The sequence below is a fragment of the Salvelinus fontinalis genome, chromosome 2 (genome assembly GCF_029448725.1).
Source record: "Salvelinus fontinalis isolate EN_2023a chromosome 2, ASM2944872v1, whole genome shotgun sequence".
Lineage (NCBI taxonomy): Eukaryota > Metazoa > Chordata > Actinopteri > Salmoniformes > Salmonidae > Salvelinus > Salvelinus fontinalis.
Window position 1 is genome coordinate 7,538,813 of NC_074666.1, and position 19,298 is coordinate 7,558,110.

Consider the following 19,298-nt stretch of genomic DNA (forward strand, 5'->3'; position numbering starts at 1 on the left):
GGAGACTGAGGGGAGGTGCAGGAGGCTGAGGGGAGGTGCAGGAGGCTGAGAGGAGAGGCAGGGGGTTGAGAGGAGAGGCAGGAGGCTCAGAGGAAAGGCAGGGAGCTGTGAAGAAAGTAGAGGCAGGAGGCTGAGAGGAGAGGAGAGAAAGGAGGCTGTGAAGAGAGGAGAGGCAGGAGGCAGGGGGTTGAGAGGAGAGGCAGGGGGTTAAGGGGAGAGGCAGGGTGTTGAGTGGAGAGGCAGGGGGCTGAGGGGAGAGGCAGGGGGTTGAGGGGAGAGGTAGGGGGTTGAGGGGAGAGGCAGGGGGTTGAGTGGAGAGGCAGGGGGTTGAGTGGAGAGGCAGGGGGTTGAGTGGAGAGGCAGGGGGTTGAGGGGAGAGGCAGGGGGTTGAGGGGAGAGGCAGGGGGTTGAGGGGAGAGGCAGGGGGTTGAGGGGAGAGGCAGGGGGTTGAGAGGTGAGGCATGGGGTTGAGAGGTGAGGCAGGGGGTTGAGAAGAGAGGCAGGGGGTTGAGTGGAGAGGCAGGGGGTTGAGTGGAGAGGCAGGGGGTTGAGTGGAGAGGCAGGGGGTTGAGGGGAGAGGCAGGGGGTTGAGGGGAGAGGCAGGGGGTTGAGGGGAGAGGCAGGGGGTTGAGGGGAGAGGCAGGGGGTTGAGGGGAGAGGCAGGGGGTTGAGGGGAGAGGCAGGGGGTTGAGAAGTGAGGCAGGGGGTTGAGAAGTGAGGCAGGGGGTTGAGAAGTGAGGCAGGGGGTTGAGAGGAGAGGCAGGGGGTTGAGTGGAGATGCAGGGGGTTGAGGGGAGAGGCAGGGGGTTGAGGGGAGAGGCAGGGGGTTGAGAGGTGAGGCAGGGGGTTGAGAGGAGAGGCAGGGGGTTGAGAGGTGAGGCAGGGGGTTGGGGGGAGAGGCAGGGGGTTGAGAGGTGAGGCAGGGGGTTGAGAGGTGAGGCAGGGGGTTGAGAAGAGAGGCAGGGGGTTGAGAGGAGAGGCAGGGGGTTGAGAGGAGAGGCAGGGGGTTGAGAGGAGAGGCAGGGGGTTGAGTGGAGAGGCAGGGGGTTGAGTGGAGAGGCAGGGGGTTGAGTGGAGAGGCAGGGGGTTGAGTGGAGAGGCAGGGGGTTGAGTGGAGAGGCAGGGGGTTGAGTGGAGAGGCAGGGGGTTGAGTGGAGAGGCAGGGGGTTGAGTGGAGAGGCAGGGGGTTGAGGGGAGAGGCAGGGGGTTGAGGGGAGAGGCAGGGGGTTGAGAGGTGAGGCAGGGGGTTGAGAGGTGAGGCAGGGGGTTGAGTGGAGACCGCAGGGGGTTGAGGGGAGAGGCAGGGGACTGAGGGGAGGTGCAGGAGGCTGAGAGGAGAGGCAGGGGGTTGAGAGGAGAGGCAGGAGGCTCAGAGGAAAGGCAGGGAGCTGTGAAGAAAGTAGAGGCAGGAGGCTGAGAGGAGAGGAGAGGAAGGAGGCTGTGAAGAGAGGAGAGGCAGGAGGCAGGGGGTTGAGAGGAGAGGCAGGGGGTTGAGGGGAGAGGCAGGGGGTTGAGGGGAGAGGCAGGGGGTTGAGGGGAGAGGCAGGGGGTTGAGGGGAGAGGTAGGGGGTTGAGGGGAGAGGCAGGGGGTTGAGTGGAGAGGCAGGGGGTTGAGTGGAGAGGCAGGGGGTTGAGTGGAGAGGCAGGGGGTTGAGGGGAGAGGCAGGGGGTTGAGAGGTGAGGCAGGGGGTTGAGAGGTGAGGCAGGGGGTTGAGAAGAGAGGCAGGGGGTTGAGTGGAGAGGCAGGGGGTTGAGTGGAGAGGCAGGGGGTTGAGTGGAGAGGCAGGGGGTTGAGGGGAGAGGCAGGGGGTTGAGGGGAGAGGCAGGGGGTTGAGGGGAGAGGCAGGGGGTTGAGAGGTGAGGCAGGGGGTTGAGAAGAGAGGCAGGGGGTTGAGTGGAGAGGCAGGGGGTTGAGTGGAGAGGCAGGGGGTTGAGTGGAGAGGCAGGGGGTTGAGTGGAGAGGCAGGGGGTTGAGTGGAGAGGCAGGGGGTTGAGGGGAGAGGCAGGGGGTTGAGGGGAGAGGCAGGGGGTTGAGGGGAGAGGCAGGGGGTTGAGAGGTGAGGCAGGGGGTTGAGAAGTGAGGCAGGGGGTTGAGAAGTGAGGCAGGGGGTTGAGAGGAGAGGCAGGGGGTTGAGTGGAGATGCAGGGGGTTGAGGGGAGAGGCAGGGGGTTGAGAGGAGAGGCAGGGGGTTGAGAGGTGAGGCAGGGGGTTGAGAGGAGAGGCAGGGGGTTGAGAGGTGAGGCAGGGGGTTGAGGGGAGAGGCAGGGGGTTGAGAGGTGAGGCAGGGGGTTGAGAGGTGAGGCAGGGGGTTGAGAAGAGAGGCAGGGGGTTGAGAGGAGAGGCAGGGGGTTGAGAGGAGAGGCAGGGGGTTGAGTGGAGAGGCAGGGGGTTGAGTGGAGAGGCAGGGGGTTGAGGGGAGAGGCAGGGGGTTGAGAGGTGAGGCAGGGGGCTGAGAGGAGAGGCAGGGGGTTGAGAGGTGAGGCAGGGGGTTGGGGGGAGAGGCAGGGGGTTGAGAGGTGAGGCAGGGGGTTGAGAGGTGAGGCAGGGGGTTGAGAAGAGAGGCAGGGGGTTGAGAGGAGAGGCAGGGGGTTGAGAGGAGAGGCAGGGGGTTGAGAGGAGAGGCAGGGGGTTGAGTGGAGAGGCAGGGGGTTGAGTGGAGAGGCAGGGGGTTGAGTGGAGAGGCAGGGGGTTGAGTGGAGAGGCAGGGGGTTGAGTGGAGAGGCAGGGGGTTGAGTGGAGAGGCAGGGGGTTGAGTGGAGAGGCAGGGGGTTGAGTGGAGAGGCAGGGGGTTGAGGGGAGAGGCAGGGGGTTGAGGGGAGAGGCAGGGGGTTGAGAGGTGAGGCAGGGGGTTGAGAGGTGAGGCAGGGGGTTGAGTGGAGACCGCAGGGGGTTGAGGGGAGAGGCAGGGGACTGAGGGGAGGTGCAGGAGGCTGAGAGGAGAGGCAGGGGGTTGAGAGGAGAGGCAGGAGGCTCAGAGGAAAGGCAGGGAGCTGTGAAGAAAGTAGAGGCAGGAGGCTGAGAGGAGAGGAGAGGAAGGAGGCTGTGAAGAGAGGAGAGGCAGGAGGCAGGGGGTTGAGAGGAGAGGCAGGGGGTTAAGGGGAGAGGCAGGGTGTTGAGTGGAGAGGCAGGGGGCTGAGAGGAGAGGCAGGGGGTTGAGGGGAGAGGCAGGGGGTTGAGGGGAGAGGCAGGGGGTTGAGTGGAGAGGCAGGGGGTTGAGTGGAGAGGCAGGGGGTTGAGTGGAGAGGCAGGGGGTTGAGGGGAGAGGCAGGGGGTTGAGGGGAGAGGCAGGGGGTTGAGGGGAGAGGCAGGGGGTTGAGGGGAGAGGCAGGGGGTTGAGAGGTGAGGCAGGGGGTTGAGAAGAGAGGCAGGGGGTTGAGTGGAGAGGCAGGGGGTTGAGTGGAGAGGCAGGGGGTTGAGTGGAGAGGCAGGGGGTTGAGTGGAGAGGCAGGGGGTTGAGTGGAGAGGCAGGGGGTTGAGGGGAGAGGCAGGGGGTTGAGGGGAGAGGCAGGGGGTTGAGGGGAGAGGCAGGGGGTTGAGAGGTGAGGCAGGGGGTTGAGAAGTGAGGCAGGGGGTTGAGAAGTGAGGCAGGGGGTTGAGAGGAGAGGCAGGGGGTTGAGTGGAGATGCAGGGGGTTGAGGGGAGAGGCAGGGGGTTGAGGGGAGAGGCAGGGGGTTGAGAGGTGAGGCAGGGGGTTGAGAGGAGAGGCAGGGGGTTGAGAGGTGAGGCAGGGGGTTGAGGGGAGAGGCAGGGGGTTGAGAGGTGAGGCAGGGGGTTGAGAGGTGAGGCAGGGGGTTGAGAAGAGAGGCAGGGGGTTGAGAGGAGAGGCAGGGGGTTGAGAGGAGAGGCAGGGGGTTGAGAGGAGAGGCAGGGGGTTGAGTGGAGAGGCAGGGGGTTGAGTGGAGAGGCAGGGGGTTGAGTGGAGAGGCAGGGGGTTGAGTGGAGAGGCAGGGGGTTGAGGGGAGAGGCAGGGGGTTGAGGGGAGAGGCAGGGGGTTGAGAGGTGAGGCAGGGGGTTGAGAGGTGAGGCAGGGGGTTGAGAGGTGAGGCAGGGGGTTGAGTGGAGACCGCAGGGGGTTGAGGGGAGAGGCAGGGGGTTGAGAGGTGAGGCAGGGGGTTGAGAGGTGAGGCAGGGGGTTGAGAAGAGAGGCAGGGTTTGAGAGGAGAGGCAGGGGGTTGAGAGGAGAGGCATGGGGTTGAGTGGAGAGGCTGGAGGCTGAGGGGAGAGGCTGGAGGCTGAGGGGAGAGGCTGGAGGCTGAGGGGAGAGGCTGGAGGCTGAGGGGAGAGGCAGGGGGTTGAGAGGAGAGGCAGGGGGTTAAGAGGGGAGGCAGGGGGTTAAGAGGGGAGGCAGGGGGTTAAGAGGGGAGGCAGGGGGTTAAGAGGGGAGGCAGGAAGCTGAGAGGAGATGCAGGAAGCTGAGAGGAGATGCAGGAAGCTGAGAGGAGATGCAGGAAGCTGAGAGGAGATGCAGGAAGCTGAGAGGAGATGCAGGAAGCTGAGAGGAGATGCAGGAAGCTGAGAGGAGATGCAGGAAGCTGAGAGGAGATGCAGGAAGCTGAGAGGAGATGCAGGAAGCTGAGAGGAGATGCAGGAAGCTGAGAGGAGATGTAGGAAGCTGAGAGGAGATGTAGGAAGCTGAGAGGAGATGTAGGAAGCTGAGAGGAGATGCAGGAAGCTGAGAGGAGATGCAGGAAGCTGAGAGGAGATGCAGGAAGCTGAGAGGAGATGCAGGAAGCTGAGAGGAGATGCAGGAAGCTGAGAGGAGATGTAGGAAGCTGAGAGGAGATGCAGGAAGCTGAGAGGAGATGCAGGAAGCTGAGAGGAGATGCAGGAAGCTGAGAGGAGATGTAGGAAGCTGAGAGGAGATGCAGGAAGCTGAGAGGAGATGTAGGAAGCTGAGATGAGATGCAGGAAGCTGAGAGGAGATGTAGGAAGCTGAGAGGAGATGCAGGAAGCTGAGAGGAGATGTAGGAAGCTGAGAGGAGATGCAGGAAGCTGAGAGGAGATGTAGGAAGCTGAGAGGAGATGCAGGAAGCTGAGAGGAGATGCAGGAAGCTGAGAGGAGATGCAGGAAGCTGAGAGGAGATGCAGGAAGCTGAGAGGAGATGCAGGAAGCTGAGAGGAGATGTAGGAAGCTGAGAGGAGATGCAGGAAGCTGAGAGGAGATGTAGGAAGCTGAGATGAGATGCAGGAAGCTGAGAGGAGATGTAGGAAGCTGAGAGGAGATGCAGGAAGCTGAGAGGAGATGCAGGAAGCTGAGAGGAGATGTAGGAAGCTGAGAGGAGATGCAGGAAGCTGAGAGGAGATGCAGGAAGCTGAGAGGAGATGCAGGAAGCTGAGAGGAGATGCAGGAAGCTGAGAGGAGATGCATGAAGCTGAGAGGAGATGCAGGAAGCTGAGAGGAGATGCAGGAAGCTGAGAGGAGATGTAGGAAGCTGAGAGGAGATGCAGGAAGCTGAGAGGAGATGCAGGAAGCTGAGAGGAGATGTAGGAAGCTGAGAGGAGAAAGGAATCTGGTCCACCTCTCAGATCCTGCCACCTGGCTCTGGGTTTTACTTTGTCCTTGCGGTCGCCGCAGTGACAGAATTAGATTTCTGGTGACAGCTTGGTGACACTGAGGATCTCAGTGTGTGTGTGTGTTTGTGTGTCACCCTGAGGACCTTGCCTGTACCTTTCAGCCCTTAAGATCCTTATCCTTCTCTAAAACGGCCTCTCTACCAGGGAGCGGGGTCAGGTGACCAGTCCTGTCAAAAAGGTCAGATGTCAGAGGTGCATGACCTCAGGCCTGACCCCTCGGCCTACCTTGGTTCTAACATACCCTTTTAATTACTGGTCATGTGATCATTACTGCCATTACAAAAACACAATTGATATGGTAGACAGTTGTGTTATATGATATAAATATAAGCCATGAGACAAGACAGGCCTGTTCTATAGCCAGCTGGCCAAACAGAACACCTGTCTGAGTCAGAGTACAAGGACACAGGTCATCTCTGACCAAATGGACTGTATGTGTAATGTAGTTTAGGATAAGCCAACCTCCTCTGAGAAAAGGTTGTTAGATGCAGTCCAAATGTGTAAGATAAATGTGTTTAAGCACACACCAGAGTTTCTAGGTCCAGGCAGAGCAGAGTATGCCGTTTGGGATTAGACAAATACATCTGAGAATTATGGCAGATGTTTTTAGATGCATTTCCAAATATGTAGATACATTCATATAAGATGTCAAATATGAGGGACTTTCTAGGTGAGTAAAGAGCCCAGGATAAAAGGTTATTCACAGGCTATATATCTGACAGTTTCTCCTGCAGCTCAACACTTCCCTCCACAGGTTATTTAGGAGTAGTATTCCATTTCAGTCATACACTACTGACTGCTGTAATAGGTGTCGCTCTCCTCATCCTCGGATGAGGTGAGGAGAGAAGGATCCTCAGACCAAAACGCAGGCTTTGGGAAATAAGCCATCTTTATTAAACAACGATGATGGCAAACACGAAACGAAACAAAACACTTTCAAACTACAAAATAACAAAACGACGTTGACGAAACCTGAACATAACCTTACATAACTAAACATAAACTTACGTACAGGAAACAGACGACATCGAAACGAAAACGAAACAAACAAACGCTACAGTCCAGTGTGGTACGAACAAACATACTGACACAGGAGACAATCACCCACAAACAAACAGTGAGAATGCCCTACCTAAATATGACTCTTGATTAGAGGAAAACGCAAACCACCTGCCTCTAATCAAGAGCCATACCAGGCAAACCAAAACCAACATAGAAACAGATAACATAGACTGCCCACCCAAAACACATGCCCTGACCATAAACACATAAAAACAACATAAAACAGGTCAGGACTGTTACAGTACCCCCCCCTCAAGATGCGCACACCGGGCGCACCAGCACAAAGTCCAGGGGAGGGTCCGGGTGGGCAGTTGACCACGGTGGTGGTTCCGGCTCAGGACGCTGTCCCCATACCACCATAGTCACTCCCCTCTTCTGTCTACCCCTTCTACTGACCACCCTAACACTACCCTCCCCTAAATAAACGTCCAGCACCGGAACAAGGGGCAGCACCGGGACAATGGGCAGCACCGGGACAAGGGGTAGCACCGGGACAAGGGGCAGCACCGGAACAAGGACCAGCACCGGAATAAGGGGCAGCACCGGGACAAGGGGCAGCACCGGGACAAGGGGCAGCACCGGGACAAGGGGCAGCACCGGGACAAGGGGCAGCACCGGGACAAGGGGCAGCACCGGGACAAGGGGCAGCACCGGGACAAGGGGCAGCACCGGGACAAGGGGCAGCACCGGGACAAGGGGCAGCACCGGGACAAGGGGCAGCACCGGGACAAGGGGCAACACCGGGACAAGGGGCAACACCGGGACAAGGGGCAACACCGGGACAAGGGGCAACACCGGGACAAGGGGCAGATCCCGGCTGAAGGACTCTGGCAGGTCCTGTTTGGACGGCTCTGGCAGGTCCTTGCAGGCTGACGGCTCTCGACGCTCATGGCAGACTGACGGCTCTCGACGCTCATGGCAGGCTGACGGCTCTCGACGCTCATGGCAGGCTGACGGCTCTCGACGCTCATGGCAGGCTGACGGCTCTCGACGCTCATGGCTCTCTGACGGCTCTGGCTGCTCATGGCTCTCTGACGGCTCTGGCTGCTCATGGCTCTCTGACGGCTCTGGCTGCTCATGGCTCTCTGACGGCTCTGGCTGCTCATGGCTCTCTGACGGCTCTGGCTGCTCATGGCTCGCTGGCGGCTCTGGCAGATCCTGTCTGGTTGGCGGCTCTGGCAGATCCTGTCTGGTTGGCGGCTCTGGCAGATCCTGTCTGGTTGGCGGCTCTGGCAGATCCTGTCTGGCGGGCGGCTCTAGCGGCTCCTGTCTGGCTGACGGCTCTAGCGGCTCCTGTCTGGCGGATGGCTCTGTAGGCTCATGGCAGACGGGCGGCTTTGCAGGCTCATGGCAGACGGGCGGCTTTGCAGGCTCCTGGCAGACGGATGGCTCAGATGGCGCTGGGGAGACGGATGGCTCAGATGGCGCTGGGGAGACGGATGGCTCAGATGGCGCTGGGGAGACGGATGGCTCTGGCCGGATACGGCGCACTGTAGACCTGGTGCGTGGTGCCGGAACTGGAGGCACCGTGCTAATGATAAGCACCTTCCTACTAGTGCGGGGAGCAGGGACAGGGCACACTGTATTCTCAAAGCCTACTCTATCCCTGATGCGTGGTACCGGCACTGGTGACGCCGGGCTGAGGACAAGCACATCAGGATTAGTAGGGGGAGAATATACAGTGTGTACAGGACTTAGGAGACGCACAGGTGGCTTAGTGCGTGGGGCCGGAACTGGAGGCACCGAACTGGATACACGCACTATAGGGAGAGTGCGTGGAGGAAGAACAGGGCTCTGGAAATGCACTGGTAGCCTAGTGCGTAGTGTAGGCACTGTAGGTACTAGGCTGGGGCGGGGAGGTGGCGCCGGAAATACCGGACCGTGCAGGCGTACTGGCTCTCTTGAGCATTGAGCCTGCCCAACCTTACCTGGTTGAATGCTCCCGGTCGCCCGCCCAGTACGGGGAGGTGGAATAACCCGCACCGGGCTGTGTAGGCGAACCGGGGAAACCACGCGTAAGGCAGGTGCCATGTATGCCGGCCCGAGGAGACGCACTGGAGACCAGACGCGTTGAGCCGGCCTCATGACACCTGGCTCAATGCCCAATCTAGCCCTACCAGTGCGGGGAGGTGGAATAACCCGCACCGGGCTATGCACACGTACAGGAGACACCGTGCGCTCTACTGCGTAACACGGTGTCTGCCCGTACTCCCGCTCTCCACGGTTAGCCTGGGAAGTGGGCGCAGGTCTCCTACCTGCCCTTGGCCCACTACCCTTTAGCCCCCCCCCACGAAATTTTTGGGAGTTACTCACGGGCTTTTCGGGCTTCCGTGCAAGACGTGTCCCCTCATAATTCCGGTTTCGAGCTTGATTCTCCGGCTTCCATCCACGTCTCCTAGCTGCCTCCTTAAACCACCGCTCCTGGGCTGTGGCTGCCTCACTCTTCTCACGAGAGCAGCGATATTCTCCAGTTTGCGCCCAGGGTCCTCTACCGTCCAGGATCTCCTCCCAAGTCCAGAAGTCCTTGTTGCTCCGTCGAGCATTCCCATACCGCTTGGTCTCTGTTTGTTGGTGGGTGATTCTGTAATAGGTGTCGCTCTCCTCATCCTCGGATGAGGTGAGGAGAGAAGGATCCTCAGACCAAAACGCAGGCTTTGGGAAATAAGCCATCTTTATTAAACAACGATGATGGCAAACACGAAACGAAACAAAACACTTTCAAACTACAAAATAACAAAACGACGTTGACGAAACCTGAACATAACCTTACATAACTAAACATAAACTTACGTACAGGAAACAGACGACATCGAAACGAAAACGAAACAAACAAACGCTACAGTCCAGTGTGGTACGAACAAACATACTGACACAGGAGACAATCACCCACAAACAAACAGTGAGAATGCCCTACCTAAATATGACTCTTGATTAGAGGAAAACGCAAACCACCTGCCTCTAATCAAGAGCCATACCAGGCAAACCAAAACCAACATAGAAACAGATAACATAGACTGCCCACCCAAAACACATGCCCTGACCATAAACACATAAAAACAACATAAAACAGGTCAGGACTGTTACAACTGCTTCCTGATCCAGCCATTATTGAAGCATATCAACTGCTACATTAGAATCAAAGCCTCATATATAACTGGTAATTGATCCACTCATTTTCCAGTAAGAAGGAATGCCCTCCCTGCATTCAATCTAATTCACCCAGATGTTCATTAGCTTGTAAAAGGGACTAGATTCTGAACCAACTTACTGTTTGTGTGTTTCTACTGTACAGCCACACAGTTATTTCCTTGTACAGTATGCCAACCAAACGCTAATCAAGACACAAACCGAAGAAAACATTAAGTGACTCAATTGACCAGAGTAGATTCAAACTAAAGAGAAAACAACATGACAGAGTTAGCCAGGGTAGATTCAGCATGACAGAGTTAGCCAGGGTAGATTCAACATGACAGAGTTAGCCAGGGTAGATTCAACATGACAGAGTTAGCCAGGGTAGATTCAACATGACAGAGTTAGCCAGGGTAGATTCAACATGACAGAGGTAGCCAGGGTAGATTAAACATGACAGAGTTAGCCAGGGTAGATTCAGCATGACAGAGTTAGCCAGGGTAGATTCAACATGACAGAGTTAGCCAGGGTAGATTCAACATGACACAGTTAGCCAGGGTAGATTCAGTATGACAGAGTTAGCCAGGGTAGATTCAGCATGACAGAGTTAGCCAGGGTAGATTCAACATGACAGAGTTAGCCAGGGTAGATTCAACATGACAGAGTTAGCCAGGGTAGATTCAACATGACAAAGTTAGCCAGGGTAGATTCAACATGACAGAGTTAGCCAGGGTAGATTCAACATGACAGAGTTAGCCAGGGTAGATTCAGCATGACAGAGTTAGCCAGGGTAGATTCAGCATGACAGAGTTAGCCAGGGTAGATTCAGCATGACAGAGTTAGCCAGGGTAGATTCAACATGACAGAGTTAGCCAGGGTAGATTCAGCATGACAGAGTTAGCCAGGGTAGATTCAGCATGACAGAGTTAGCCAGGGTAGATTCAACATGACAGAGTTAGCCAGGGTAGATTCAACATGACAGAGTTAGCCAGGGTAGATTCAACATGACAGAGTTAGCCAGGGTAGATTCAACATGACAGAGTTAGCCAGGGTAGATTCAACATGACAGAGTTAGCCAGGGTAGATTCAACATGACACAGTTAGCCAGGGTAGATTCAACATGACACAGTTAGCCAGGGTAGATTCAACATGACAGAGTTAGCCAGGGTAGATTCAACATGACAGAGTTAGCCAGTGTAGATTCAACATGACAGAGTTAGCCAGGGTAGATTCAACATGACAGAGTTAGCCAGGGTAGATTCAGCATGACAGAGTTAGCCAGGGTAGATTCAACATGACAGAGTTAGCCAGGGTAGATTCAACATGACAGAGTTAGCCAGGGTAGATTCAACATGACAGAGTTAGCCAGGGTAGATTCAACATGACACAGTTAGCCAGGGTAGATTCAACATGACACAGTTAGCCAGGGTAGATTCAACATGACAGAGTTAGCCAGGGTAGATTCAACATGACAGAGTTAGCCAGGGTAGATTCAACATGACACAGTTAGCCAGGGTAGATTCAACATGACAGAGTTAGCCAGGGTAGATTCAACATGACAGAGTTAGCCAGGGTAGATGCAACATGACACAGTTAGCCAGGGTAGATTCAACATGACACAGTTAGCCAGGGTAGATTCAACATGACACAGTTAGCCAGGGTAGATTCAACATGACAGAGTTAGCCAGGGTAGATTCAACATGACAGAGTTAGCCAGGGTAGATTCAACATGACAGAGTTAGCCAGGGTAGATTCAACATGACAGAGTTAGCCAGGGTAGATTCAACATGACAGAGTTAGCCAGGGTAGATTCAACATGACAGAGTTAGCCAGGGTAGATTCAACATGACAGAGTTAGCCAGGGTAGATTCAACATGACAGAGTTAGCCAGGGTAGATTCAACATGACAGAGTTAGCCAGGGTAGATTCAGCATGACAGAGTTAGCCAGGGTAGATTCAGCATGACAGAGTTAGCCAGGGTAGATTCAACATGAAAGAGTTAGCCAGGGTAGATTCAACATGACAGAGTTAGCCAGGGTAGATTCAACATGACAGAGTTAGCCAGGGTAGATTCAACATGACACAGTTAGCCAGGGTAGATTCAACATGACACAGTTAGCCAGGGTAGATTCAACATGACACAGTTAGCCAGGGTAGATTCAACATGACACAGTTAGCCAGGGTAGATTCAACATGACAGAGTTAGCCAGGGTAGATTCAACATGACACAGTTAGCCAGGGTAGATTCAACATGACACAGTTAGCCAGGGTAGATTCAACATGACACAGTTAGCCAGGGTAGATTCAACATGACAGAGTTAGCCAGGGTAGATTCAACATGACACAGTTAGCCAGGGTAGATTCAACATGACAGAGTTAGCCAGGGTAGATTCAACATGACAGAGTTAGCCAGGGTAGATTCAACATGACAAAGTTAGCCAGGGTAGATTCAACATGACAGAGTTAGCCAGGGTAGATTCAACATGACAGAGTTAGCCAGGGTAGATTCAACATGACAGAGTTAGCCAGGGTAGATTCAACATGACAGAGTTAGCCAGGGTAGATTCAACATGACACAGTTAGCCAGGGTAGATTCAACATGACAGAGTTAGCCAGGGTAGATTCAACATGACACAGTTAGCCAGGGTAGATTCAACATGACAGAGTTAGCCAGGGTAGATTCAACATGACACAGTTAGCCAGGGTAGATTCAACATGACAGAGTTAGCCAGGGTAGATTCAACATGACAGAGTTAGCCAGGGTAGATTCAACATGACACAGTTAGCCAGGGTAGATTCAACATGACACAGTTAGCCAGGGTAGATTCAACATGACACAGTTAGCCAGGGTAGATTCAACATGACACAGTTAGCCAGGGTAGATTCAACATGACACAGTTAGCCAGGGTAGATTCAACATGACAGAGTTAGCCAGGGTAGATTCAACATGACACAGTTAGCCAGGGTAGATTCAACATGACAGAGTTAGCCAGGGTAGATTCAACATGACAGAGTTAGCCAGGGTAGATTCAACATGACAAAGTTAGCCAGGGTAGATTCAACATGACAGAGTTAGCCAGGGTAGATTCAACATGACAGAGTTAGCCAGGGTAGATTCAACATGACAGAGTTAGCCAGGGTAGATTCAACATGACAGAGTTAGCCAGGGTAGATTCAACATGACACAGTTAGCCAGGGTAGATTCAACATGACAGAGTTAGCCAGGGTAGATTCAACATGACACAGTTAGCCAGGGTAGATTCAACATGACAGAGTTAGCCAGGGTAGATTCAACATGACACAGTTAGCCAGGGTAGATTCAACATGACAGAGTTAGCCAGGGTAGATTCAACATGACAGAGTTAGCCAGGGTAGATTCAACATGACAGAGTTAGCCAGGGTAGATTCAACATGACAGAGTTAGCCAGGGTAGATTCAACATGACAGAGTTAGCCAGGGTAGATTCAACATGACAGAGTTAGCCAGGGTAGATTCAACATGACACAGTTAGCCAGGGTAGATTCAACATGACAGAGTTAGCCAGGGTAGATTCAACATGACAGAGTTAGCCAGGGTAGATTCAACATGACAGAGTTAGCCAGGGTAGATTCAACATGACACAGTTAGCCAGGGTAGATTCAACATGACAGAGTTAGCCAGGGTAGATTCAACATGACACAGTTAGCCAGGGTAGATTCAACATGACAGAGTTAGCCAGGGTAGATTCAACATGACAGAGTTAGCCAGGGTAGATTCAACATGACAGAGTTAGCCAGGGTAGATTCAACATGACAGAGTTAGCCAGGGTAGATTCAACATGACAGAGTTAGCCAGGGTAGATTCAACATGACAGAGTTAGCCAGGGTAGATTCAACATGACACAGTTAGCCAGGGTAGATTCAGCATGACAGAGTTAGCCAGGGTAGATTCAACATGACAGAGTTAGCCAGGGTAGATTCAACATGACAGAGTTAGCCAGGGTAGATTCAACATGACAGAGTTAGCCAGGGTAGATTCAACATGACAGAGTTAGCCAGGGTAGATTCAACATGACACAGTTAGCCAGGGTAGATTCAACATGACAGAGTTAGCCAGGGTAGATTCAACATGACAGAGTTAGCCAGGGTAGATTCAACATGACAGAGTTAGCCAGGGTAGATTCAACATGACAGAGTTAGCCAGGGTAGATTCAACATGACAGAGTTAGCCAGGGTAGATTCAACATGACAGAGTTAGCCAGGGTAGATTCAACATGACACAGTTAGCCAGGGTAGATTCAACATGACAGAGTTAGCCAGGGTAGATTCAACATGACAGAGTTAGCCAGGGTAGATTCAACATGACAGAGTTAGCCAGGGTAGATTCAACATGACAGAGTTAGCCAGGGTAGATTCAACATGACAGAGTTAGCCAGGGTAGATTCAACATGACAGAGTAGAGGCAGGGATGAGCAGCACTTCAGCCAGTGAATATTGTAGTACCTTCATGCTGCAGGCCAGCTCCATCAGTTTCTTAGCGTTCTCCTCTGAGCGGTAGCGTTTGGGAACCGGGACCCGGAAGAACTTGAGCGCCCCCTCAAAGTCTGTTGCCAGCAGGTCTTCCCTTGAGGTCTACAATCAGGAGAGAAGAGACAAAGAGAGACCTGTCCCAGCTAGAGAGGCTCTGGTATATCCTCGGTTCCATCCAAGACCCCCCTCAATCACAGTCTACCATGTATACTACTGTCAGGAACAGAGCATAGAGGGGGAGGAACCATGTGTGTAGTATGTGTGTGTGTGTGTGTGTGTGTGTGTGTGTGTGTGTGTGTGTGTGTGTGTGTAGTGTGTGTATGTATGTATTGTGGTGTGTAGTGTGTAGTATGTATGTATGTAGTGTGTGTGTGTGTGTGTGTGTGTGTGTATGTATGTAGTGTGTGTGTCTATATGTAGTGTGTGTGTGTATGTAGTGTGTCTGTGCATGCAGTGTGTGTGTGTGCATGCAGTGTGTGTGTGTGTGTGTGCATGTAGTGTGTGTGTGTTATGTAGTGTGTGTGTGTGTGTGTGTGTGTGTGTATGTAATGTGTGTGTGTGTATGCAGTGTGTGTGTGCATGCAGTGCGTGTGTATGTAATGTGTGTGTGTATGTAGTGTGTGTGTGTGCATGCAGTGTGTGTGTATGTAAAGTGTGTGTGCATGTAGTGTGTGTGTGCAAGTAGTGTGTGTGTGCATGTAGTGTGTGTGTATGTAGTGTGTGTGTGTATATATATATATGTAGTGTGTGTGTGTGTGCATGTAGTGTGTGTGTGTGCATGTAGTGTGTGTGCATGCAGTGTGTGTGTGTGTGTGTGCAGGTAGTGTGTGTGTGTGTGTGTGCAGGTAGTGGGTGTGTATGTAGTGTGTGTGTGTGTGTGCATGTAGTGTGTGTGTGCATGTAGTGTGTGTGTGCATGTAGTGTGTGTGTGTGTGCATGTAGTGTGTGTGTGTGCATGTAGTGTGTGTGTGTGCATGTAGTGTGTGTGTGTGCATGTAGTGTGTGTGTGTATGTGTTTGTGTACACAGACTGGTGGCTTACTTACCTTCAGGAGAGCCAGAGCCACGTTGAAGATCACACTGATGCCCTGAGACAGAGAAGAGAAAAAAAGAGACAATGAGTTACTGAAGGGGGGAGTAGAGTACAGGTAAGAGGGGGAGACAGGAAAGAAACAAGGGAGAGGGTTAGTAGAGAGACACAGAGTAGAGGGAGACGGTAGAGGGAGGGAGAGGGTTGGTAGAGAGAGACGGTAGAGGGAGGGAGAGGGTTGGTAGAGAGAGAGACGGTAGAGGGAGGGAGAGGGTTGGTAGAGAGAGAGGGTAGAGGGAGGGAGAGGGTTGGTAGAGAGAGAGGGTAGAGGGTTGGTAGAGAGAGAGAAGGTAGAGGGAGGGAGAGGGTTGGTAGAGAGAGAGAAGGTAGAGGGAGGGAGAGGGTTGGTAGAGAGAGAGAAGGTAGAGGGAGGGAGAGGGTTGGTAGAGAGAGAGTAGAGGGAGGGAGAGGGTTGGTAGAGAAGGTAGAGGGAGGGAGAGGGTTGGTAGAGAGAGGGAGAGGGTTGGTAGAGAGAGAGAGAGGGTTGGTAGAGAGAGAGGGTAGAGGGAGGGAGAGGGTTGGTAGAGAGAGAGGGTAGAGGGAGGGAGAGGGTTGGTAGAGAGAGAGGGTAGAGGGAGGGAGAGGGTTGGTAGAGAGAGATGGTAGAGGGAGAGAGAGGGTTGGTAGAGAGAGAGAAGGTAGAGGGAGGGAGAGGGTTGGTAGAGAGAGACGGTAGAGGGTTGGTAGAGAGAGAGAAGGTAGAGGGAGGGAGAGGGTTGGTAGAGAGAGAGAAGGTAGAGGGAGGGAGAGGGTTGGTAGAGAGAGACGGTAGAGGGTTGGTAGAGAGAGAGAAGGTAGAGGGAGGGAGAGGGTTGGTAGAGAGAGAGAAGGTAGAGGGAGGGAGAGGGTCGGTAGAAAGAGAGAAGGTAGAGGGAGGGAGAGGGTTGGTAGAGAGAGACGGTAGAGGGTTGGTAGAGAGAGAGAAGGTAGAGGGAGGGAGAGGGTTGGTAGAGAGAGAGACGGTAGAGGGAGGGAGAGGGTTGGTAGAAAGAGAGAGTAGAGGGAGGGAGAGTGTGGGTAGAGAGAGACGGTAGAGGGAGTGAGAGGGTTGGTAGAGAGAGAGACGGTAGAGGGAGGGAGAGGGTGGGTAGAGAGAGACGGTAGAGGGAGTGAGAGGGTTGGTAGAGAGAGGGAGAGGGTTGGTAGAGAGAGAGAGGGTAGAGGGAGGGAGAGGGTTGGTAGAGAGAGAAGGTAGAGGGAGTGAGAGGGTTGGTAGAGAGAGACGGTAGAGGGAGGGAGAGGGTTGGTAGAGAGAGACGGTAGAGGGAGTGAGAGGGTTGGTAGAGAGAGAGGGTAGAGGGAGGGAGAGGGTTGGTAGAGAGAGACGGTAGAGGGAGTGAGAGGGTTGGTAGAGAGAGAGACGGTAGAGGGAGTGAGAGGGTTGGTAGAGAGAGAGACGGTAGAGGGAGGGAGAGGGTTGGTAGAGAGAGACGGTAGAGGGAGTGAGAGGGTTGGTAGAGAAACACAAAGTGAAAGGAAGGGTTGGGGGACACAGAAAGAGAGATTGACTTCAGAAAGAAAGAAAGTGCAGGTAGAAAGCCGAGGAGACAGGAAGTGAGGGTAGAAAGCCGTGGAGACAGGAAGTGAGGGTAGAAAGCCAGAAAGTTTTAGGGAGAGGGGATAGAGGTTAGGGAGAGAGTATAGGGGTGAGGGTATAGGGTTAGGGGTGAGGGTATAGGGGTTAGGGAGATCGATACCTCACAGAGTAGCAGGTCTATGATGTGGAACACCATGTAGAGGGGGAACTTGGCTGTGAAGAGTGTAAGGAACCACTGAGAGGCGTACATATGAGCCTCAAGACCCACATTCAGGAAGTGGTTATACAGGTCTGGGATGTACTCCTATTAGAAAAGTATAGAGAGAAACAGTTACATTACAGTCATGAACAACAGCAGAACACACACATACACACACACACAGAAGATGTGAAGATGGCTTTGTATTGAATGGCCTCCGTGTTGCAAGCTCTGACCCAACTTTGCTATTTTGTGATTCTTTAGTAATTTATTTGTACTTAATTTTGTCTAAATGTATCCTCTATCCTTTCTTACAACCAACAAGAACTTTAGAACATCAGATCGGCAGTTACTTACCTTAAGTCGAAGTTGAAGCCGGAATTACCTGCCCTGGGATCTCTCTGAAATTCCGACCCAATTTTGGGGCTACCCAAGAGGAAACACTGACGTTACAGGCAAGCGAGGGGGGATCCTGGCAAGATTAAGGCGAAGGGAGAACCGGCCACCTCTTCCCTACATTCTTGCTACCAACAGGACTCTCGAAACTGCAATCTTCTCAGCTGTTCTAAAATACGGCTTTCGGACAAGATACCCCCATGGCTATCCAACTCGGTGGATTCTCCATTCACCATGCCGACAAGACGGTGGATTCTCCATTCACCATGTCGACAAGACGGTGGATTCTCCATTCACCATGCCGACAAGACGGTGGATTCTCCATTCACCATGCCGACAAGACGGTGGATTCTCCATTCACCATGCCGACAAGACGGTGGATTCTCCATTCACCATGCCGACAAGACGGTGGATTCTCCATTCACCATGCCGACAAGACGGTGGATTCTCCATTCACCATGCCGACAAGACGGTGGATTCTCCATTCACCATGCCGACAAGACGGTGGATTCTCCATTCACCATGCCGACAAGACGGTGGATTCTCCATTCACCATGCCGACAAGACGGTGGATTCTCCATTCACCATGCCGACAAGACGGTGGATTCTCCATTCACCATGCCGACAAGACGGTGGAGTCGGGGACATCCAGGGGGGAGGGGATTGCTTTTTCATCAACAACAACTGGTGTGCTGACTCCAGCACGGTGGAAGCGTCGACCCATTGTTCACCCGTCTTGGAATACCTGATGGTCAAATGCTGACCCTTCTACGTTCTGAGAGAGTTTTCAGCTGTTATCGTGACTGTTGTCTACATTCCACCGCAGGACAATAATGTTGTGGCATATTTTCTCCATTCCATCCAATAAATATGACCACTTCCCTGGCGAGAGAGGGGCTCTTTCAGACACACACTCACCGCAGGCTTTACTGCAGTCCACAGAGATGATGGTCGTGTGGCACTTCGGATTGCAAGTTTACAAACAAAAGGATGCTTCATCGTTCAAGCATAAAAAAACTTACAGACTTTCTAATATAAAAGACAGGAAAACGAAAATGTTCCTTATAATTCCTCTAATTATAATACCTTATAAGGCAATAAATGAAGGCTATTGTTTGCAGTAAATTCAAGATATCATGTAAGTGCGAGCAAGTGCGGTCAAAAAACTATACCGCTCCCCCGTCTAACCAAGACTCCTCCTCGTTGGCCCGACTTCCTCCCTCAAAATAACCATTCCTCCTCCCGTAGCCACCGCACCGGCCGCAAGGGGTGTTCATCTCCCATAATGGCTTCACACTAATAATTAAACTAATAATGCTCTGATTATTGTATAGAAATACAAATTTGGCTATTTGGCTCTAACAAAGAAAATAACTGGCACTGAACTGAACCCTGCTTTAACCAAGCAGAAAAACATACATCCAGAGGCTGCTTTTTTGGTTGCCGGTGATTTATTCATATATTTCTGGTTGCCTGTGATTTATTTATATATAATTTATATGTTTCTGGTTGCCGGTGATTTATTTATATATTTCTGGTTGCCAGTGATTTATTTATATATAATTTATATGTTTCTGGTTGCCGGTGATTTATTTATATATTTCTGGTTGCCTGTGATTTATTTATATATTTCTGGTTGCCAGTGATTTATTTATATATAATTTATATGTTTCTGGTTGCCTGTGATTTATTTATATATTTCTGGTTGCTGGTGATTTATTTATATATTTCTGGTTGCCAGTGATTTATTTATATATAATTTATATATTTCTGGTTGCCAATGATTTATTTATATATAATTTA

At 52.7% G+C, this 19,298-nt stretch overlaps 1 protein-coding gene across 4 annotated transcripts in view; it reads right to left on the minus strand.

Moving 5' to 3' along the window:
* LOC129811012 (rab GTPase-activating protein 1-like) overlaps positions 1–19,298 on the minus strand; it is a 157,220-nt gene that overhangs the window by 29,600 nt on the left and 108,322 nt on the right. For all 4 annotated transcript variants that reach the window (XM_055862108.1, XM_055862097.1, XM_055862116.1 and 1 more), the window contains 3 exons: positions 17,061–17,204; positions 15,320–15,361; positions 14,248–14,376 (listed from right to left, as the gene is read on the minus strand). In XM_055862108.1, coding sequence (XP_055718083.1) covers positions 14,248–14,376; positions 15,320–15,361; positions 17,061–17,204 — 315 coding nt within the window. The remainder of the gene's footprint in view (positions 1–14,247; positions 14,377–15,319; positions 15,362–17,060; positions 17,205–19,298) is intronic.